This window comes from Pelmatolapia mariae, linkage group LG22 (assembly GCF_036321145.2).
Source record: "Pelmatolapia mariae isolate MD_Pm_ZW linkage group LG22, Pm_UMD_F_2, whole genome shotgun sequence".
NCBI lineage: Eukaryota > Metazoa > Chordata > Actinopteri > Cichliformes > Cichlidae > Pelmatolapia > Pelmatolapia mariae.
The window spans coordinates 25349555-25373651 of record NC_086245.2 but is presented as its reverse complement, the minus strand read 5'-3'; the positions used below and the strand labels follow the sequence as shown (position 1 = coordinate 25373651).

General features: G+C 41.9%; 1 protein-coding gene across 1 annotated transcript in view; it reads left to right on the top strand.

The window, feature by feature from the left end:
• Window positions 1–24097, top strand: part of trim71 (tripartite motif containing 71, E3 ubiquitin protein ligase) — a 37795-nt gene that overhangs the window by 4221 nt on the left and 9477 nt on the right. The window contains exons 2-3 of the mRNA XM_065471212.1: window positions 15723–15890; window positions 19275–19409. Coding sequence (XP_065327284.1) covers window positions 15723–15890; window positions 19275–19409 — 303 coding nt within the window. The remainder of the gene's footprint in view (window positions 1–15722; window positions 15891–19274; window positions 19410–24097) is intronic.

The following is a 24097-nucleotide window of genomic DNA, read 5'->3' as shown; positions in this document are numbered from 1 at the left end:
CTATTGGTTTTCAAGTGACAACCCCTGAAGCTGCCAAAAAAAACACAACTGCAGTTCCTTGATTGGCCACTTGACGCCAGCTCCAAAAATGAGTCTCTCTTCATAGAGTCTCATGTTAAAATGCCTTTAGAGCAAATATAAACCTGTTTACAGTCTGGCTTAAAACACATGTTTGGTCTCTATGAGTGGTTTAACCCCTTAATAACAAATGTAGGAGGGGTGATATTTAGAATTTGCTAAGGCTTAAAGTTAGGGGTGTGGCTGTTTTCCCAGTTCTCGGCTTGCCTAATTTGAGCCAATGACCTGCACGTATCAGCTGTATTTGTGCTGTTGGTGCCTTTGGAGCATTAGGGTGGTTAGCCCAGTTTAATTTGCCGGAGGTGATGAAGGCTCCTGTGCTGTGTGTTAGTGCGTCACAGGAAATAAATCCATGACAAGCAGGGAGAAATGGTGGCTGTCACAGATGATTGAAAAAACAGCCTGAAAATGCTCACCCTCTACGTGCAGTGCCTGAGGACCCCCAGATACCTAAGGGGAAAGCCTGTCATTAGTGCTCAAAAACTTCTCAGGGTGTGTTAAGTGCTCAGCCTTAAAGCTCCCACAAGGCGGAGGCTTGTGAAGGGTAAAAAAGAGAACAAACAGCCTTAACCCTCTCTGTTTGAAACAGATGTTAGGAAAATCAAATGTTGCCATTTTATTTTGCCAACAATAATGTAACAACACAGGTAATGTCTCCCAAGTAAAGTTTTCAGTTTAATGACTTTGCCTCCCCACCATTAGCGCTGTTTAGCTCAGCTTCCTCTTGCTTTACTTTTAGCTGTTTACTGGCGTGAGTGGGGTTCAGTTACCCGGTGTTCGTTAAAATGTGTGAAATTTAAGTAAACGGGGCAGTGTTAAAAACGTAACCCAACTAATCACTAAAGCCCAGTTCAAATTTCCAATTTAAGTTTGTTTTTTTGTTTTTGTTTTTTTAAATAACCCCTACCCCCACATACCCCCTGTCCGCTGCCAGTAAGTAGGTGGGTTCAGTTTTCCAGTAAGGGCTTCATTTCCCATTCACTTACTCACAGCTTCAGCCCTGGGGGAGGGAATGACACAGGAGCAGGCGAGTCTTTCTTTGCCTACAAGCACTGAGAAAGCTGAGACATTGTCCAGCATCCAGGACTGTGTCCATCATATCTTAAACTTTCATCAACTGCCTAGTCTTTCTGACTGACGGGAGAAACAATTTTAGCTTTTCTATAGTTGGTAATTATTCATCAAAATTAAAATCAGTTTCTTGTGTTCTACTAAATCCTGTATACTAGTCTGCCTTACAGTTTACACGTTTTTTCAGAAACCTATTTGAAAGACAATTTCTTAGGTTGTCTGAGGTAGGGGATTGGTTACTTTGCTCCATATTATCATTGCTGATCTATTAAGAGTTGCAGGGCTCGCAAAATCGCTAGCCTGACGTCCCGGAGCTAGCGATATCTCCGGTCGGGCGACCAAAATCTATCTCAGCCCCGCCCGTCGGGCTATATAATGGCCCAACGGGCGGGGCTGAGATAGATCTTGGTCGCCCGACCGGAGATATCGCTAGCTCCGGGACGTCGGGCAACCTTTTAAGAGTGACAACATGATTTCAATATCTGGCAGCAAAGTATCAATAGGAGATAATTTGATGTAATCGCTGAAGTGATAAATTTCACATCTCTTTTTTCTGTCATCCAGTTACTGACATTTACGGCTTCACTTGTGCAAAGTGAGTCAGTATAGCTTCGTCATATACCACATATAGTCTCGTACAGTTCTGGGTGTGAGAATGAAAAGGCCTCTTAATACTCTTATACAGCAACGTTTTAATCAGATGTTTATGTACTGTAATTGTGTGGATCATGGGAGCTAGTTACTGATCATGGGGCTCTTTATTTGAATTATCCTTTTAGTATCCTTTATAAATAGACATGTACTAGAGCAATAAAGGTTTTCTGCTTGTCCGTCTGCAGAATATATTCTGACTAGTTGCTCCCTCTCACGTAAGTCCAGATATTCATGTTTGTCTGGCGTTCAGCTGGCCATCAGCTGTAGGCTCTGTGTGTATTCAGGTGTAACTCTTAGCAGAAGTTGAGAGGTGTTATGTGCGGCTTTTGTCTGGGCTAGTTCTTCGAGGCTGGCTTGGTCTGCGAGGGCCCTCAAGAGTTTTTCTAGGAGCTGTTCCATCTGAAGAGTTAAGCAAGCCCACTGAGGTACTGTTTTGAGCTGTTCTGAGATTCAAGATGGCCATGAAGAGGCAAAACTTGCCTCCAGAAGGACTTTTGATAATATGTGCTGAACTTCCAAACTCCCCCAGAAAACATTCTGAAGCACACTGGTTCGGGCAGCGGTTTGGTTTGGAGAAACACTAAAAGAAATGATGCAGTGCAGTCTGCAGACGTGTAAAGGTTTGGTGTTAATTGTCAGCAGCTGATGCTTCTTATTTCGACTGTTTGTACTGGCAGCTGCTGACGTGCAGTGGGAATCCTGTCTGTTGATACTCTGTGCATGATCAGGTTTTTCAGCCTCTTCAAGTGTTGTAAGGAAAGATGTGATGGTTTTGGAGAGACGTGCTGAAACCCGCACTCATGTTTAACCTCATTAGCTGTAATGGAGAAAGCCACCCCTCTCCCCGTTTAAAGAATCCGTATAATGAATGTTAATTTGCTCTGGCTTGAGTTTTCTTGCCGTTTGCATATTTACCCTACTGGTTTAATCTACAGATAACTCGTTTAAGGTAATTTGGCTACAGCTTTGATTTGATTGATTTCCAACTGGTGGAATTGCCAGTGAAGAGTTGTGGATGGGAGACAAAGCTCTGTAGGCCGTAAAGGAAACTGGCCACGTGGTATAAGATGTGATAGACCGGTCCATGCATACTCGCTAAGAATTGTTCACAAAAATCAAAACAGCCTTTTTTGAAATCTGGCAACAAGGGAAATGGCTACAAAAACAACACCACAGTGACGAAAAGCTACAGACTGAGCAGCAGATATATCATCGCCTTGACGTCCACCTTTGTTGTCACGTTCGCGTTACATATTAATTACATCACAGGACGCTCGGCTGCATTACTATGATGACGACCACGCACATTATGCATGTGGTACTCGATTGTTATGGAAAAACAGTCGATCCGAGTAGGTTGTAATTTAAAAGGCGCTTTGTGGCGTTCCAAAAGCATGTGTCCAATAAGGAAGTTGAAGAGCACCTTCTGGTGGATAAACTGTGCAACGTCAACTGTCACAACATTGCTGAAGGGTGTTTCCCTCGACTCTTCTTCACTTCTACCGGCTGTTATAAATGACGATACTGATCAATCATCAAATGGCTAATGTTAGCTGGTCTGCACTGCAGATATTATTGATATTTCAAGAAAACATGTGGTAATATTAACATTTTATTTAAATGTATTTATCATTTAAAATGTAAAAAAATAGGGAATATCATTTTATTCATGTTTGCAGGCAGCAGCACTTGTGAGTGTGAGCAAATCAAGAGCATTTTCCATCCTCCTTTTCCAGTTAGCTGCAGGCGCTGATGACACACCGTCTAATTTGAGGTGTGAATCTTCTCAAACAGTGGCAACAGCAGTATCACAGTGCAATAGTAGTGACTCAGCATTATATCCAGTGACACAGCACTGTCAAGTTGTAGTGTTCTGGCTGAAAACCTCAAATAAAAGTACAACATTGCTGTTTCACAACTAGAAGAACGCAATCTTGTTACCAGTCAGGAATGCACAGTGTTGTCAGGTAATACAAATATTTTCTACCTGGGATGTCATATCTTGGGTGAAGCTTTTTAACCAGCTCTGCTCTTTCACTGTTACTGCATCAGTAATGTCCATCAACTTTTCACTCTCAAGTGCTGCAGCATGCTGATATTGATTGATTTATGAGAAGAAAAATAAAATGCGAAATGAGGATGTAAAGATTTAAATTTGTGACTTTGTGTATGCTATCCTCTTGTCAAGAAGATGGTGGAGAAACTTGGGTTAATGAACTGTGGTCATCCAGAGTTCTTTTTTTTTATGGCTGAAGCTTTCTGCGACTTTATTCTCTTCCTCTAAAAGAAATATAACTTTAAAACTTGAGTTTTAAATTGCTCTTAATGCTTCTGGCTGGAGAGCTGGTATTGCTTCACTATAGACGACGGCTAAGTGAATATGTTGGTCTACTTTGGCAGCATAAATGCCCCTGCTCCTAATCTGGACTGCGCAGAGAGTGTCCCACGCTGCGTCTATGTGTTAGTGTGAAGCAGAAATGGAAAATTGGATTACATCGAAGGAGTGCCCTCTGCTTGCTGTGGTGTCACCCTCCAATACCCAAATACATATGGATCCCCCTTCTGAGAGAGGGATAATGGTATGATAATCCCACAGAATGTCACCCTGTGCTTCAAATTAAATTGTTGTCGCCATAGCTACGTGGGTGGTTGTGCACGTGCGTGGTTTTTCAGCAGCACACGCCCAAATAGTCTCGGGGGTTGGTGGAGCAGCCTGAGAGCAGGCACAAAGTGGATGTTGGGCAGTGAGTACCTAAATTGTGCAGCGGTGTAAGGATGAGGTGAAGTTGAACTAATTACTTTGACGGTGCTCTCGTATCTGCTCAGGGACCACTTGGGTCAGGAGTTAAAGTCAGTACTGGCGAGGAGCGTTTGTCAGGCATTTCCACAGTTCATCTTGTTATTTGTTAAACTTTACTGAACCATTGTCATGTTCTGCAGAGGAATGTGATCACTTAAAACACATGCATGCTCGGCTCTGTGATCCTGAGCGCTACTCCCCCCTCTCCCAGAGCTCGCTAGCACAGAATGTTTGTAAGGAAACCTAACCCAACACTGACGCTGATACAAGGCCAGAGGAATTCCTGTAACTTGAGTTTATACCTCCTGGGTTCTCTTTCTCCCCCCTCTCTCTCTCTCACTCACACACACACACACACACCGGGTATTTCCTCTGTCGACTCCTGTCTTTCTCATCAGCACTCTGTTCTGTGTCAGAGACGATGAACATTATAGATGCAGAAAGTCTCCTCGGCGTGATGTAGCAGCTGTTGCTGTTGAGGAGCGAGTGATTACTTTTCATCACTCCTCGAAGTATCCGTGCTAGTGTGGCAGCAGCATTTTCATCCAAGAGCATCTCCCATCTGTAGGTAGTTATCCTCTGAAGAGGATTTTAGTGTTTCTGTGTGTGTGTTTCCACACAGCCACCAGAGTTGGATTATATGAAGTTGGACTCCAGAGTTTTAATGTGCAACATGTGCCTAGTAATTAGAAAGCATTCCTTGTTTCCTGTGTGTTGTGACTGTGTTTCATGTAGGCTAAAGGGAAGTGTGTGTGTGTGTGTGTGTGTGTGTGTGTGTGTGTGTGTGTGTGTGTGTTGACTTTGAAGTCCATTTGAGGACTTTGGGCCATATAAATTTAATGGATAGAAAGGAAGGCATTTATCACATTCTCTCTGACAACTGGATTTAAAACCCATTCAAAACCTGGAGCCTGCCACTTCCTCCTCCGTGGCTGTGTCCAAATGGGGTTTTAATTGGCCATTATTTGACCTCACTCAGTGGGATTGTGTTGTTAACACATTTGACTTTATTTGGGTAACACTGCACAGCTTCCAGTCATAATTTGTGCACCTCACTTTATTTAGTCTTTAAGCTTTAAGCAGGTGTTTGATGCAGTTGCGGTAGTTTGCGTGCTTTGTTGTTACTTTTGGATGTGTTCTCCATGAGCGGCTTTTTCTGAAAGACTGCTCATTTGTGCAAGTGAAACACTGTGTGATAACGCTAAGTTGTTCAACACAAAAGGCAAACCAGTCACATTTGCTACTTACTCTGGCTCACATTCCAACATTAAAGGTTTCCTCTTCCAATAAAAGAGAACGTTTATTAATCATAAAGATGTTAAGTGTCCTCCTCCATGCCTCCAAAACAGAAGCGACGCTAACATGAAGAAGTAATCTTTGTACTGTACCAACTGGATTTGACCAGTGACTAACGTGCTTTCTTTTTCCAATAAGTTAGAAAAAAGCTGATATACACAGTAGTTGTAAAAATTAAGAGAACTTAAGAAAAAAACCCCACAAACATTCAGAATAACACAAGACTTGCTTTCAGTCATTTGAATGTTTCATATTAAGAATATGTGTAGCAGGGAAGCTGTAGCTGTAAAAGAAAATAGAAAAATACGTCTTAATCCTTCCTTCATAATATTAGTAGTTTTGGGTTAGTCTGTATCAATATCTTAGCCTTTCATACGTAAGAGTAGCTTATTGCCTGATTTGTGGTGATTGCTATGGCTCCTTCAGTTTTTGAGTGATGGCTCTGTGCTTGAGGAACATGTGCACCAGTTTTTGATGCAGCTCACACTTCAGGTCTTACTGCCACTTCAGACAGCCTGACAGCAATCCTGTTAACGATGGCCGTAGTGTTTCGAAAAAAAAAAAGCATTTTCAGAGTAACTGTGAAATACTGCTTACCTGCAGTCACAGAATTTATTATATACGTTGTGAATATTTTCCAGCAAATGAGCTTTCAAGACAACAGTTGAAGCCTTATGTTAAGAAAAAGAGGGGAAGAGCCGGCTGTGACAAGCTGAGGCTCATGGAGCGTGTGGGTTGTTTATTAGTCAGAACGCTACTGCACATTACATTCTCTTCATTTAATTCCTCTTTTCTGCTGGCTTGTGTTTCATAATTGCATTGTTGCGATTATTCCTTTTATCTGCCCCATCTCTGTGTCATTACTTCAGTTTATTTATTTATTTTTTTAAGCTTCACTGCTCCAGTAAGCGCATCACAATCACTCGCATGCTGTCCATGCAAAGGAGGCCAGCTGACTGTGGGTTTGTTTTCCTTCAGCAGGGCTGTCCAATCAGATCGTTGGATTACAGCCACCGCCCTCCGCGTGTCGTATCTGGCAGAGTTTCAAAACATCGGCAGGAGTGTCCGTGTGCATGTTGTGTTCGTGGCAGCGAGCCAACGGGGGTTGCCACAAGAGGGCGGAGCAGCGGCCGGTGGGGGTGGGGGCGAGGGTGAGGTGTTGAGAATGGCGAGAGGAGGGGAGAGAGAGAGCAATGGTGGGAACAAAGAGGGGAGGGAGAAACTTTGTGAACAAGATATGCAGAGCGTTTTCTCAAAAGATAAGAGTAGGTGTTTGTGATTTACATAGAAGGACCTTTGTCTGCCAGATGGCTTTCCAAGGATTGCTGGGAATGTTAGGATCAGTTATTCCTCAGATTATCCAGCCCGAACATACCAAAGTGGCTTAGTGCTGATGCTGGCTGGTTAGGCTTTCATAAGTGGAGTAACTCTGCTGATCTTCCTCTAGTTTCCTAATTTAACTCCAGCACATGCTGAAGTTAGTTTACTCACTGAAGGATGACTGATGCATGAAAGCTGCCTGGTGTAACAGCCTGTTTGAAGAAAAAAGGACCTCTGCTGTAGCTGAGACAGCTTTTTTTTTTTTTGCACTTCACATTGTGGCCTCTAAGTCATGTCTTAGTAAAGGAAGGTTTTGTGTGTGTACGTGCACATGCTTAACCTTATGTCCTGACGTCTGCTCCTGCCTGAAGTGTTGCAATGGGGTGTGCTGCAATTCTGGACTGGTAATCAAGTGTTTGGAAGTTTAAAACAGACACTTTCTAAAAATGATAACAACAGTATTTATTTAGCTTTTTTTGCCTCTTTATGATTGTGTGAAATATATTTATTACTGAACTTTGTTTTACATAAAAACATCTTCCAAGTGAAATCCAGTATAACTATCTTTAAAAGCAGTGTTTGAAGTTTTGTTGTTTTCTTCAAAAAAGAGATGAGCAGTCTGATTATAGTAATTACATAAAGTGAGTTACTTAATTACTTGGTTACTTTAAGCTTTATTTTTTCCACTGGTGAATAAAACTGCCTTTCACAAATTCACACTGACATGTGACATCAGCTTCTAGGAATTTTCCTTTTCGCTCTGACCTTTCCTGTGTCTTTGTGTTGACAGGCAGTTAAAGAAAAGAGCACAGAGACCTGAGGCGCTGACACAGATTAACAGAAGGTCTCTATTTAAATGATTCAAGCGAGTCCTGTTGTACTCATGGGTCACTTTTTGAACTTTGGAAGCCATTTCCATTTAAAAGATGTTTTAAATGAATTCAACTTTAAAATGCCTTTTCCTAAACAGATTCATTCTGGGTTAAAATGTTCATGAGTTTTCTCACAGAGCTCTTACACACTGTTGGTGGAAAAATAAAATACAGGAGGAAACGCGTTTGGATCACAGCTGTTTTTAGAATTATGAAATTAAAGTATAAACTTGCTAAATCTTGCTGGCTTCAGGTTACTTCAATTTACTTCAGTTGAGTTTAAAATGATAGTGTTTGTACAAATTAGAGGAGGCTGCACATACGGACATGCAGTTGCTAGCAGGGCTGTGAGTCGTCCTTCTAGATGCTGGAGCTGCTTACTGTCAACAACACTGGAGACAACCATCTTCTGCTTGTGCTGCTGTTGATCATTGAGTCGGCTTTGGAGGAGACGAGGTTCTGATATACAAAGTGTTTAAAAACCATTACAATAGTTCAGTCAGTCTACATAGACCGTCACCCTTTGTAGACAAATACCTACAAATTTCAGCTGTCAGACATAAGTGCTTTGTAGGGGCTGACAGAAATATGGTCTGAAAATTGCTTGGTCTTTTGTGTAATTTAATAAATTCTTGAAATTTTCCTTTTCAAATCTCAAATGTAGTTTAAAGGTCGTGTTAACAAGAGTCTCTTAACTGGTAATAAGCTGAATTAAGCCGGAAGTTTATAGATGTCCAAGTGTCTCTGCCCGGCAATCTTGGCAGCAGGAAAAACTCAGTTTTTTTTCTTGTGTTGGTTCGTGGATAAAGCGTGTTGCGGGCTGGTCAAATGATGTGATGGTTACCTGCTTTATTGACACTACTATCCAGCAGGTTAACGTCTATTCATTGTCTGGTACCAGTGGGCAGCTCTAGAAATTCACTGCTGCAATGCGTGTGACGATTAGTTTTTTTTGTTTTGTTTTTTTTTTTTGAGCAAACTTGTTTTCAGTTTCCCAAGCAGCCCTGTTTCTGTGGCACCACTGTGTGACATTACATGGCCCTCGTCCCTTCCCCCCACTCGGCTGTGCACGCAGGGAGCGCATGCTGCATGCAGTGATTTTTTTTTTCTTTTTTTTTAAATTGGCTATTGAAGGTTGTGCCCCCCCCCCTCCCATTCCCAGTGCATTGCATGGTGGGAAAGGGGAAACAGGATTGATCCTGCTGCTGTGTGAATACAAAGATGGGGAACTCGCAGCCATTGTGCATCGCTGTTATTTCCCTCAAGAGTTAACCTTTTTGCTTTGTGACGGTGCTGCGGTGTGAAACTATTGGCATTTATTTAAAAAAACAAAAATGCAACACAATGTCAGATTCGGGTGAAAATGCACACCCAACCCATCAGTGTATTAATCAATTCATGATTTTGAGGTTACAAAGATCAACGCTAAATTTTGTATGTATTTATTTTTGTCGTTGAATCAGTTTCTCTTTCCTCCTCTTCCTCTCCAGCTTCTCCTCTTTGTTTTTAGTTTTATAATTTTAAGATATGGGATGCCTACATTTCATACAGCAATACTAACAGCTAAAATTGATGAAGTTCACAACACTGAACAATGATTTTAGGGTGAATTTTGGGGGTCAGACCTCCTGTTTGAACAACATTAAAGTGGTAAACATAGGTTATCTTAAATTTTAAAAAGTTAAAGTTGTTTAATGATTAAATGGCTAATATTAACGCGTATTGACATTAGTCGTTTCGCTATTATGAATTACCCAATAATGTACCTTTTGCACTACATCACACAACTGAAAAATAGTATTTATAATGATGTGTTAGCTAAGGTGTTTACCATTTTCATGAAATCGTCATTTAATTTAACATTCTCATTACGGCACAAGGCTTTTGTGAACTGTGTGGAGCCGAATGCAGAAGAACCAAGAAGGTATAGGAGCAAAATAACATTCAAGCAATAAAAGTGTGCAAAGATCCAGCAGTCTGGACGTGATTGGTACTTGACCCTCTGTGTCACCATGCCTTTTGGATGTAGACGAGCAGAATGTCCCTCTGCCTGAAGCTTTTGCTTGTGCCAGACATTAGTGTGTAATAAATAATGTCGGTGAGTCTGCTCTGCCTCGAGGCCTCCCCTCCAGGCTGTTCTCTGTGGAATTTACAACTTTGATGGCATTACCCACATCTCACATCTTTTCATGTTGTTGTTCTCATTTCTTCATGGCAAGCACATGGTGCTGCCTGATGTGACATCCGACATGTCCAAAATATTGTACAATTGTCTCTAGGGCTGCCACAAACGATTATTTTGATAGTCGACTAGTCACCGATAATTTTTGCGATTAGTCGACTAATCAGATCATGCATTCATTGGACGTAAAACGTACAGCTTATTGCACCAGCATGCATATGCTCTTATATAACTATCATTAGCTTACAGTTTTAAGTGTTTAAGGTATGTGCTAACTAAAAATAAAGACAAGATGATAGTTTATTAAATTTTAATGAAATTTGCAGATTGTTTCGGTGGAGTTTAATAAACTCAGTCGTCTGCTCCTTGCTATCTAAAATATAACAGGACACCGGAGTATATTCTCGAGCGTCTCACACTTCTGATAATCAGACGTTTATTCAGCTGTGTAAAAACTATAACTTTAATCTCAGCCAAACCGATTTAGTCAGGAACAAAGAAAATACTGAAAAAAGCCAAACAATAACATTTTTAAGTTATCTAAGTAACTTTTATCATGTTTAACCTGAGTAGCGAAAGACGGAGGTGGGTTTGAAAACGATTTGCCGGGAGTCCGGTGTTCTCACCGGCTCTAGTGAGCCTTGAACCCCGGCTAGCTATCGAGCTGGTGGGTAACAGACGTCTCCGAAAATGTTGGAGCGCTTTTGAAAATATGTGGTGTCTTGATAAACTGAGCAGATGTTTGTTTACACACAGAAGTTTACACAGCTACATTCTCGCCTGAAAATATGTTAAATGTTTATTTTGTGACCCAGAAAGAATAATAAGAGTAATATTAAAACTAACTAGCTGCCGCCATTGTTGGAAACTGAGCAGGGCCGCGCCATGAATTCTGGGATAGGTTGGGCCACGAAGTATACACCCGACCCATCCTTCAAATCTGGGGAAATGAAGGGCGCATTTGTCGGAGTCTTCGAATTTGGACAGTCTTCGTCGTGTCGCTGTAACGTAATCGGCCTACAAATGCGGGCACAGGAGGATGCGGTTCCTGAATTTGGACACAGCTATGATACCGGACACTGCTTCTTCTTCTTCGGGGTTTAACGGCAGCTGGCATCCTTGTACATGCAGTGCTGCCATCTTCTGTTTCAGTCCGTTATTACACTCTTAAATCCTACTACTTATTCCTGCGTCTTTTGGGATCTTACAAAGCTTCAAACGACGCGTCGACTATTAACAATTTTCAACACCAGTGCACATGTTAAGTTTGAAAAGTGAAAAGTGAATGTTACAGTTAGGTCCTTCAAAGTCTGCAGACTGTTAAAGCTTTGCTATCTCTTTTGATAGCTTTGTTTTTTTTTCTCCAACCTAGTGATGGGCTCTCTCTGAGCCTGGGTCTACCAGAGGTTTCTTCCTGTTAAAAGCATGTTTTTCCTTCCCACTGTTGCCAAGTGTTTGCTGATAGGGGGACGTCTGCTATTTGGAGGTTTCTCTGTATTATTGTAGAACCTTTACCTTACAGTTATAAAGCGCCTCGAGGCAAATGTTATTTTGATTTGGAAATTGAAGTTCTAGTCAGACGCTTTCAAATACAAGTCCAACACCTGTAGTCATCTCAGAATCTTTACGTAATTTGTAATGGGGTGACCAGGGAACAGGCTTCACCTGACAATGACACTGCTCATCAATAAATTGGCCAGTTACTTTTGAGCCTCTGAAATTGGGGCACTGTTTACTTAAAAATGACCATAAGTCCTAAACAGGTAATGCAAAGTTGTGGTGGTACATAAACACAATTACAGAGTGTCTCACTGTCCAAAAGCCTGTGGGCTGCATCTGTAAATAAATTTTTTAGCTAAACTCCTTTTTAAAAAGAAAGTTCATAGTCTTTTACAAAAACTGGTTTCCTCCTTCATAACAGCTCCAGGGAAAGAATTTTGAACCTTTATTAATATAGGGTGTTAGAGAGAAGACATGAAAAATGTGAGAGAGCAGGGGGAAGACGAGCAGTAAAAGGACTCGGGGCAGATTCAATTTTTTACATATTTTTTCCCCCTTTAAATTTTAAAATCAGTGACTGTGTAATACCCCCGTCCTTTGCAAATAGCTTGAGACATCACTGTTTCATCAAATGTTAGCATTTAATGAAATACAGAGTCTAGAAACCTCTGGGCAACGACAGGATGGCAGTGTCTCTCTTTCATGTACAATCTGTGATCCTAACTTAAAGCCACAACTCTCAGGCATGATTCTCCTATTTCTGATAAAAACACAGTCCTTATACAGTTTAAAACTTGCAAATCCACTTCAACCGATCTCCTAGAAAGAACCTGCCTCAGACTGAAAGAGGTACTGAAGACAGAGGCAGGCTGAGAGAGAGAGAGCACTGCCTTAAAGAGACTGTATTCTGTGCAAGTCAATAATATCGATCCTTGCTCCTAGAGGCCTGGTGTGTTATGTAATCTCCAACACTGTGTGTATGAGAGAGTATGATTCACCTCAAGGACTGTTGATGACACGTGTGGAGCAGATAGGATTAAAAATGTGTGAAGGGCCTTGCAGCTAAGATCTGCTACCGTGAAAGAAGACTCCCGTTGTTTTTCCCTTGGCCATGTTACAGCATGCACAAATGGCAGCCTGAAATAACACAGCTTTGAGGTATTGGTTTCTGAATGACCCATATTAAACTTTAGTGATGATAGAGGTGTTCAGTGGAATTGATTCCCTCCTCTATTTATCACCCTAAATGATTATAAGAAGAGTCTTCATCTAAAATTATTTTGCCACCCGCCTTAACCTCCTAAGACCCGAACTCTTCCATGGCATGCATTTTTCATTTCTCTTTGATATTTAGGCACGTTGGGACCTGATGAATGTAAAAACAAAGAATTTCCAGATTTTTTTTTTTTTTTTTTTTTTTTTTTTTACCTGATTTTTGTTTCTGAGAGAAATGAGATCCACATAGGAGGACATTCGTTTTAAATTTCGATAGAACAGTGGCAGTATAATGTTCTCGTAACTGGGTATCAGGCCCTTGTAGAGCAAAATGTATTATTTTGGTCTAGACATCCCAAAATGTGATGTCCACATATGTGGACGCCAGGTCCTAGGAGGTTAAACATTATGGATTTCATTATATAACTGGTCATGCAGTAGTCACTTGGAGGAGCTGCGTTTGATCCCTGTACTGCTGATTTGCAGCTATTCGTCAATCGCTCAACCCCACCCCACCCCACATCACCTTCCTCGTCCTCCTCACCCCCTCCTCTCCAAACCAGCTGCATTCCTCGCTTTTGTGTGTCCTGTGCTCCTGGAATTTGCGAGAAGTCATCGGGGGAGGGATGGGACAGGAAAGCCGGGAAGAGGAAGGCACTGAGTGACAAAGTGGTGCCGAGACCGAAGTGAGGCACTGAGGTTAACAGAAGGAGAGATTGTAAGAAAAGCACAAGAAGAAAAGGATGCAACAGCCAGAGGCAGAAAGAGGAGGAAGTCGGATAAAGGGGGAGGTGTGCGTCCTATTAGATTATCCTGCTCCCCAGGGGAACAGCCAATATTGATGGATTGATTGCAGGCCCCTCCCCATCCACTCAGGTCTCCTGCTATTGGGTGCCACTGATCTGGTGTCTCTTTGGGATATGACGCCCTGTGCATATTTAATTAGCCCTCCATTACAAGCGATCGGTATTCAAGCAGGGGGGTTTAAAGCAAAGCTCAGTGTTTAGCAGCAAAGGTTAAATGACATCTTCCATTTCTGTCCTGAGGGACATTTTTGTCCACAATGATCAGTGCAGCTTTTACCTCATCTCCTGTATGTGGTGCATCCTGATAAACATGGGAGCATATTAGCAACATTTGTGTTAAAAATCTCAACAAGCCCAAGATTTCTTTCCAGATTGAGTATTGATTGAATTTCGGTGGCCTCTTGGCCGCCATGTTTAAGAAGAGAAGTGCTCTCAGGGGTTTTGAGCTCTGTTTGAGCCTCCCTGCTAGGACATGCATATGGATAACTTCTTTATCATTCAAGGCCTTTTCTCTTTAATTAGGTGTGTGTGTGTGTGTGTGTGTGTGTGTGTGTGGGAGAAAGGGAATGACACTTATTGTGGTGTTTAATTTATTCATGCTGCTTGTCTCATTTTACCGTCGACCTTTTGACTCACAGCAGCAAAACACAACAGCTTTTCAAACGCCGACGCTGCATCCACATTACAGTCGAGATGAGGGGTCGGGTAATGTTTCAGAAATAACATCCATCAGTAACAGGCATGAAAACGCATATCACCTGAACATTTGCTGCTCGTGCTAGTAGCGTTTTAAAATGCGAAAAAACAAAATACAGCATAGATGGAAGTCAACCATGCATCTAAAATCATTATCCATGTTAAATCAGTGAATGAAAAGCAATAGTGAATGATGCAAAACTGTGTCTCCATCACCTGAATAGCCACAGGTCTTAGTTTTTGTCTTTGACAATATAATTATAATAATTTGTCTTTGGTGCAATATAATCTGATTGAACTGAAAGTTTAAATTCTCAGTGGTCCAGTGACATCAAAGTGGTGTGGACACGAGTCACAGATGATAGAAACGTAGACACTGAGTCACAGGTAAAGCTACGTTCACTACGTTATTACAGCTGGGTATTGAGAGGACGGATTGTTGTGGTTGAAAGTATAAAATTCACATGTAGGCGGGCAGTGGCTCAGGTCTACTAGTCCCGTGCTGAATAATGAACGCATATGTGAATGATGATGGTGGTAGTAGTACAAGTCCATTTACCATTTTATGTGGCATTGCCATATTTTGTGGCAATTTGGAAATTTAAAGGAGACCTGTTGCTACTGTGCTGCATAATTGTTTATGCAGACTCGTTTATTTTACACTGGACCTCAGTGCATCGCCCTCATTGTATCCACTCTCTGAAACGAGCTGCTTTAGGTCCCGCCCTCCCTTTAAGCCAGCTTTCTTCTGTTTGGTTGCTCCACATAAACCGACGGTTCGAGAAGCAGATGGGTGGGGCTTTCTTTGCCAGACACAACCATATTAGCAGTATCTGAAAGAGAAGACTTGATTTTATTATTTGGAGATGAGGTTCATGTGTCAGCATGTATGTAGCATTAAGCCTTATGTTAAATGGACCGGTTATTATATAGCACTTTTCTACTCTACCTGAGTACTCAAAGCGCTTTGTACAACATGCTTCACTCACCCATTCATATAAGCACTTTTTTTTCCTTTTTTATGTAAGTGCTATCTAGCTATCTAGCATTCACACACATTCATACTCTGATGCATGCCTCTGAGAGCAATTTGAGGTTAATATCTGGCCCAAGGATATTTGGCATGCAGACTGGAGTTGCTGTGGTCAGCACCCAGACTTTGGCCCCTTTGAGCTTGATGTTGATGTCTGAACGCACAGCTGAAACGATGTGTGTGCTACCTGTTTTCTCAGGTGTTTCTGTTCTTCTGTGAAACCTGCACGGTGCCTATCTGCAGAGAGTGCAGCGTGGGCCGTCACATGGGCCACACTTTCGTTTACCTGCAAGACGCCGTTCAGGACTGCCGGGCCATCACCATCCAGCTGCTGGCAGATGCACAGCAGGGACGACAGGCGGTGCAGGTAGGACCACAACCTCACTGATGATAAATTCTGTTGTTTGTATGTTGGTGGTGGTGAGGTGACTCAACGCACTGTGTGTAATATTGGAGCAGAATCAGAAGAAAGTGATTTGAGTGTTAACTCAACAAACCCAAACAATTCAAGGACTTACAGGTAAGGTTGTCCTACTTCTGACAAAAACAAGGTTCTTGTGAAGATTAAAATATCCAAATGAACCTTTATCACTGCTTAATGAAGCTGAGTGGAAACTAGAGAGCAGCTGTGCGCGCCCCCCGTCTTCCTTCAGGACAGAGTGACCACCTATGGGAGACGATCAGCTTCAATATGTTTGAGAGTGACCAGTCCCTGGTGCTGGGAAGCCTTAGGGGTTAGAGGTCTCCAGCTGGCCCTAAAAAAAGGGGGGTGGGGCTGTATGGAATGAGTTCTTTTGAGTGGGGGTGAGGGTGGGGGGGATAAGGCTGAAGGTCAAAGGGGAGGAGGAGTGGAAAGGAGCATGGGGGAGGGTAGATGAGGTATTTAAAGGATTTCAGAGAAAGGAAAACTCCCCTCTTCTTTCACAGAAGTGCAGCACTTTGCCCCCCTGTATTCACTCGCTCCCCCTCCACCTCTTTCTCCCACTCCCACACAAACACACAACACCTCTCTTCATTTACATAATTATAGATTGGGTGGCAGCTTCCTAAGCCCCCCCCCCCCCACCCCCAACCGAAATTCCTGCTTATACAGTGACACATGAATAAGTTGGAGGAAAAAATGTGAGTTTTATTAACACTTTAGTCTGCCTGGTCTTGTTTTGGTTTTATGGGTTTTTTTTTTGGTTCTTTTTACACTTGTAGTTTTTCACATTAAAAATTCCAAACAATGAGCAGAAGGATTTCCTGTGATTTCTGTGAGTAATAGTGGAATCTTCAGTTATTCACATGTCAATCTAAATTTTGATTAAGGTAGGGGGAAGAATGGATAAATTGCAATGAGCAGTTCTAAAAAAAAAAAAAAAAAGGAGTTTAGAAATTCCTTTTTGAATACCTTGTTGTCAAACACTCAGCCAATCGTAAAGTCGGGTAATAGATTAGTTGTTAGTTTGAAATGGTAACTGGCTCACAGGGATACGTCAGACACACGAGTGTTATCTAATTTGCCTCAAAGGCGGGGTGGTGGTTGTGACCTTGGTAAACACTCACCCAAAACATGAAACACTAGCTCATTGCGCTGAGGTCACATGACTTGCTGGCACGTACTATCTATTCAGTAGAGCATGTGCCTCACCTATCCATTTCCCAGCTTAACCTCTGTGTGACCGCGCCCTGCTTTGTACCTTAATGGATGGGTACTTGTAGGGATGCACTGATTGTGAAATTCTCAGCCGATACCCGTGTTTAAAATAGCAAGTTAACAAATGTGGCTTTTTCGTGTGTTCGTTTTGTTGTTTGTTTTAACCCTTGGTCTTTGTCACACTCTCTGTATCTTTGTGCTGCTCGGCTGATTTATTGGTGCGTGAGGAGCGCTTATGTCAACAAATTCTGAAATGTCACCACACAGATTTGCCAAACTTCTGGCCAGAAATAAAAATCATGTCCCACAGCACACACTGGGAATCATCATTATCATCAACAACAACAACAAACACCACACACTTGGTTTAATGAGAAGCACTGGGGTATGAGTAGCTGAGTCATAAGATACACCACCTGCCATCTGGCAGCACCTTGGGCTTTGTGTGTGTGTTTGTGTGTCTGTCCACTTTTGTCCAGGTCACCGCAGGAGTAAATACTGACGCCAGATAATGTGCAAACACACACGTAGGCATAGGCAACACACACACACACACACACAGACACAGACACTCTGCTGTCCCCTGAGGTAGGAAATTTCCGCCCACTCTATATCCATTATCTTCCTTGACCCCTGACCCTGGACTTGTGACCTCCTGGTTGGCCGGAGCTCTATGCCTCAGAAGGTTTGATTGGTTAGTTTGACTCTCTTTGTGCTGCAAGCTGTGCTCCTCTGGGAATGTGAAGAGAAAGGCGGAAGATGATGGAGACACAGAGACTGCGAGGGAGAGAGAGAGAGATGGAGGGGTGGAAGCAGGAGATGCAAAATAAAAATCACGGGGAGGGAAACCGAGATGGTTAAGAGAAGAGAGGGTGAAAGAAATCGTTAAATAGATTTCCTATCAGTATCAAAATCAATCTTGTAGAAATGTGCAGACGGTGAGAAAAAGGTGGTAGCGTTTTAATTTCAACGTGGCTCCTTATTAACTTTATTGATAACAGTTGGCCCCTCTGATTCCTTCAGAATTCCCGTCCTGCTGTCTCTTCTCTGGGGGCCTGATTTAGTTGTCCCTTTAGCTGGCTGTTTCAGATAGCCAGGCCAAAGAGAAAAGAGCCCTGCTGCCAGGCTTTGTTGCTGCAGGGATGCATTGGGGGGGGTGGGGGTTGTTACGTGTCTTAAGACCGGGGCTGCAGATCGCGAGCGGTGGTTTAGCTGACCTTTGATCCTTGCGGCCGATATCACAAAGGAAGACTTAAACCCTCCTCCCCTTCGTCCCTGTGAGGTCCTGATCACCCTCTGACCCCCCAGAAACTGCCAGAGGAAAGGCCAGATAAAACTGAGAGGCGGGGGGAGGCAAAGGGAAACTCAGTGTTGTAAAAGCTAAGACCTTTTGTTTGGTGCTATTGCTTTTCAGTGCTTGTATTGATCCAGGTTATAAACGTGCTCTTTCCGTTGAGCCCGACTGTAAAATGAGACTGCTTTTAAGTTCACCGAGATTCACATTGTAAATACTTTAGTCTAATCTAACCAGTCCAGCCATGCAGTGGCATCTTCCAATACTCTTCAGTATCCATTCTGTGGACTTTAAATCCTCAGTGTCTCAGCAAATGGAGAAATCCACTTCAAACATCATCTTCACGTGATTTTTTTTTTTCTTTTTTCAAAGTCTGTCCCTTCCAGCAGGAAGTTGCATCATTTTTGGGCAGTGTGAAGTGACTTCCTATTCCTGGCCCATGTTTCCTCTTCCCTTCTAAAAGTACCACCAAATGTGACAAAAGAATAGATCACAAAATCTCTGCAGGTGCTCCTGCACTGATTTGGATGTCACATACAGTGTCCTTTTATGTTTCCTGATCCTCTGCGTCCTGTTTCTGTGTCCCATCTGGCTAATAAAACAGGCCAGTCTTTATACGTTCCAGCCCTTTGTCACTACAGAGTGACAGCTACATTTGCACGTTATAGTCCTCTCTTTGTGCCTTTCCGTTGCTAGTGGTATTTTTTTTATTTTATTTTTTTAAATAGCAGCCTGGGTTTTCTTTCCTGTTCTGATTGTCTCCAAAGCTGACAGCATTTCTATGTCACATCTTACAATTTTGTGTTGTGTGTCTCTAGCTAAGCATGGACAAGGTCCAGGCCATGGCCGAGCAGGTGGAGATCAAGGCTAAAGTGGTGCAAACGGAAGTGAAGGCTCTTGTCCTGAGACACAAGAAAGCGCTGGAGGAGAGGGAGTGTGAGCTTCTATGGAAGGTGAGCTGCTACTTTGTGTATTTATCAGCCTTTAGTGAAACATTTTTACACCTGACTTTGAACTCATTTTATTCAAAAGGGCCATATTAGTGTAAATGTGCCAGAGTTAGCCAAACGGCTACCATTTTATCTGTAGTCCTTTAAAGCACCACCAGACAGCGTATAACAAATACATAAGATTACATTGTGAAAATCCAATAAGAAAAGCTAGAACAGCAAATAAAAGTAAAAACACACACCATCAAAGATTACAGGTCAGTCCAAAATGAATGCTCACGGATCTGATTCCTCTTTAGCCATTGAGTTTTAAATGGATTGGCGGTAGTGCATTGTCTTATTATAGCTGGAATATTAGTCCAAATGTCACTACGTTTGACTGATAACACTATTTTACTAAATATTGGATGTCTAAAAGGTATACTACTGGTCACTGTTCATGGTCAGCATGGTGGTGTGGTGGGTTAGCACTGTCCTCACATTAAGAACATCCTGGGTTTTAATCTACTGACCGGCTTGTGTCTTTCTATGTGGAGTGTATGTGTTTTTCCTGTGAAAGTGGGACTTAAACAACGCAAATTAGACTCAGATGTTGCCTCCAGTGTCGCCGAGTTACACCTTCCTATAGGAAAAGTAACTACAGGTCATGTTGTAGCAACAACACCACAACAACAAGGATAAAGGACATTACACACAGAAGAAAAACACCCCACACTTCAGAATTTTTTTGGATTCAAACTTGTTGTAACGTATAAACAAAATATATAAAAGATTTTCCCTCAAAAATGCACTGAAGTCAGCATCAAGTGACGATGAGCTGGTCCTGACGTTTCTAAACACGAAAGCGAGAAACAGAGATTCTGGATTAATCCATTTTCAAGTTGAAGCTGTATCACAACCGCTTACATATTTCAGGATGTTACCATTTCTATATCATTATATATCCAGCATCTGTGCATGTCTTGAGCTGTGAGTGCATTTGTTGGGAAATGCAGTGATGTGATTGGCTGGATCTGTTTATTTGCATGTGAAAAATGGAGCTTGGTTCAAAAATAGTCCAGAAATATTTTTAATGCAGGAAATATTCACATACACTTTAGACACCCAGTCTTTAAAGGACTTCAGGATGGAGGGTTTTTTTTTTTATTTTTTTATCTGGTTTGCTCCATCCATTTTCTTTCTCCTTTTCATCACTCTGACAATCCATCTATGCTCGACACAAGCTGAGGTCTTCTCTCTTTTCTACCTTTCAGTAAAATAACTGTTACTTTAAGTGGTTCATATCCAATGTAATCATCTCAGCTTTAGCATTCACGCACACCAGTGCAGGAGTAAAAATGCAAATGATAGCACCCATTGGGGCGCAGTCTCCGTGGGGATTAAACACAGGGCTGTAAATCATAGTTAAGGGGAATACGCAGTGCTTGAAAGCGTACATGTCGAGATTGGTTAATTAAACAAAATCAAGGCGGCAGCTGTTACGCTGACAGTTTGGCCTAAAGCCTACAGAAGAAGCAGGGCCACTCAGGTTTAAAGGAAGATCCATCACTCTGGGATAACTCTGCTTCCAATTCTCCAACATGCGCACCATTATTTGAATCACATGAAAATAATCCGTATGTCGCGAGTTTAGGAAATATGACTAAGTCTGATATTATGACCTGATGGCGCGTGACACAGTGCTCCTCCAAACTCTTCTATTATTTTAGTCATTCTTGTGGTTTTTCATTTTTCTCATTTTGAATCCTCACCACAGTAATAGCAGCCTTTCATCCTCACAACACTTTGGAAGTCCTTAGCATAATATTGATGTGCTATGAGTGAGTTTTGCAAGCTAGTTTTGTTCCATTATGTGTCTGTTAATTTAAACAAAATGGTATTTGGGTTATTTGTAACTATTTTTCAGTAAAAACACAATTTAAAGAGGTTTTTATAATGGCTAATTGGAGTAAAACACGATGAGCCATCAACCTAAGTGCAGTGTAACAATGTAACCAGTGTTATCTATGAGGACTGTTTCCGGACTTTGCTCTCATACTATGGAGAGCTTGCAGGGTGCACTGAGCAGCTCCTCATGTTTGACTTACCGTACTGCATTTTAAACCAATGCAAATGGGCTCCTGTTCTGTCTTCCAACATACCAGCTGCACATCTCTCCAAATGCTCCAACAACCAACTTGAGCATAAGGATGGTTCGCCAACAGACCGGTCGTACCACACGTGAAACAGGACAGGGATGTCGTCTTCTGCTGGCCACTGTGAGGGTTACTGGTGGGCCCAGTGGTGCTAGAATAAAGGAAACAGTCTCTAGTCAGGTGCTCTTCAGTCACCCAGCACTGTATATCTGAAAGTGGACAGTTTCATGATTCTGAGTTGAGGGTAAACATGCTGCATACGTGACTGAGTCGGTGTGCGCTTGAATAACTAGGACAGGAGCTGGTCCTGCTTTGCTCTGTCTCGTTGAAATGCACACCACCTCAGCCATTCTTCTCTTCACCACATTCAGCCGAGGGACTAAAACTAGTTGTCGGTTCATCAGAAAGCCCAACTTGAGTCTTTGTCCTCGGCGACTCTTAAGTGTAACTCTAGTCTCACAGATGCAAATTACAGTTTCACCTATGCCACGGGTTAACAAAGAATCCCTCTCTTCTGGGGTCTTTGTTTCTTTCAGGGTCCCTCCCCGCTATCAGAAGTCCTTCTAACCACAGAGGCAGTCGGGCTATTGTGTTTTACTTTTTCTTTTTTGTTGGGTTGCAGTAAGTAAGAGCCCAGTTGGTGCTTCTCAGGTTATAGCACCCTCTTTAATGCTTTATACTCTCTGACTCTACTGGAACCTAATATGACTTCTAACAGGAGCAGTGTTACAGTTAAACGAGAGTCAAAGTACTTAAAAAGAGGTGGGAAAAAACCACACTTTTTTTTTATTATTTTTTTAAACTAATAAATCATTTTGGTTCTTCCCCTCTCAGCTTTTCATCTCCAGTCCTGGTGTTTTTGATACAGTGTTACGCACTTTATTGTGTTCTGTTGTTCAACAAAGGAAAAAAGGTCTCTTGACATTGTTTAGCAAATCTTGACTAGAGTCATCTTTTTGCATAGATGATGATATTTTGTTTTGTGAATGTTGCATTTAAAATATAACAGAAATATATAAGCAACTATTTAGAACATTTAAACAAATCTTTATCAGTGTTTTTCACTTGCAAAGGTCTTCCAAAAAGGTATTAAGAATATGTGCTACATCATGATTTTATTACCTGGATAAAGAAAATGTTTTTCTTTCAGTTTATAAAAGAGGAGACCGTTTTCTCTTTGCTTCACAGTTCAGAATAATCATCACGTATGTTATGCTGGTGCTCGGCGCAGCTCCTCAGTTCATGCTCTTGAAACCAGCTGTTGAGCTGCTCTGACTTAAGGCCAACTTTCTTTGGATTGGCTGGCCTTCACAAATGGAAAATTTAAAAGGCCACAGCTGGTCACAGCTGATGATGCGTACCTGAGACGGTTATATATCCTATCTGACATCATACAGGGCTAACAGTAGAAAAAACTGTCTGAAACGGCACATTTAGAGCAGCCTGATGTCTGAGCTTTTTGGTTCGGGGTAAAACATACACTGACCTGATATTTTCACTGTGTATGTATTAGAGATGGACCGATCCGATATTACGTATCGGTATCGGTCCAATACTGACCTAAATTACTGGATCGGATATCAGCGAGAAATTAAAAAATGTAATCCGATCCATTAAATATCAAAAAAGCACCTCACAAAACTTGCGACACGACGTAACTCGGCTTGTAACCGTAGCACGTCGAAGCAGTGTGCTCACATGATAGAGCGGCTGTGTTTATTTGTAGCCTCGCTAGCAATCCAGCATTTCATCTCCGAGGAAGTTATCCCAGAGAGAAGTAAAGCAAGTGTGTAAGTTCATCTCTGAATGTTTGTAAAGCGTACCTACGTTAAGCTTAACAACCGATATATGGAGCCTCTTCTCTCTCCCTCTCTTGCTGCTACTTCAATCGTGAAACTGCTTAATAAGATGACCTTAATAATGATCAGCTGATCGGCTTTTCTGTCGCGAGTCTGTCTCTCTTGTTTGTTTTTGGCCCACTTTGCACCAGAAAGAGGAAACCAGCGGCTGAACAACAGCAGCACGTTTAACCTTGATAAGTTGTTGTTAGAATTTATTTAATATTACTTTCTACACCAGGATCCTTTTCTACGTAGCTGACGGCTGGTAACTGTGCAGGGGCGGATCTAGCAAAGTTTAGCCAGGGGGGCCGATAGGGCATTAACAGGGAAAAGGGGGCACAAAGACATACTTATCTTTCTTATTCTCATTTAAAATGTCTAGCTTTTAATAAATAATTATCTGAATCTTACACCCAAAGTTTTAATCTGATGTAAAATGTATAGAAGTCCATTACTGTATATAGTAACTGTTAAGTCTAATATACCCTAGTAAGCTATAGTACTTTTTCCTTTCGGAAAGTACCATCTGTGCAGTCTGCAATTCTGTAGAAGAAAGATGTTGAATATATTTAATTATTCTTGAAAAATAATTTATTTCTGTGCATTTTTTTCACACTGCATCAAATTAAAGTTGATTACGTCGATTAAGCATCATGAGGTGGAGGGTGGGGGTGGTTCCCTTTTTTTTTTTTTTTGCTGGGAGTTTGCAACCCTA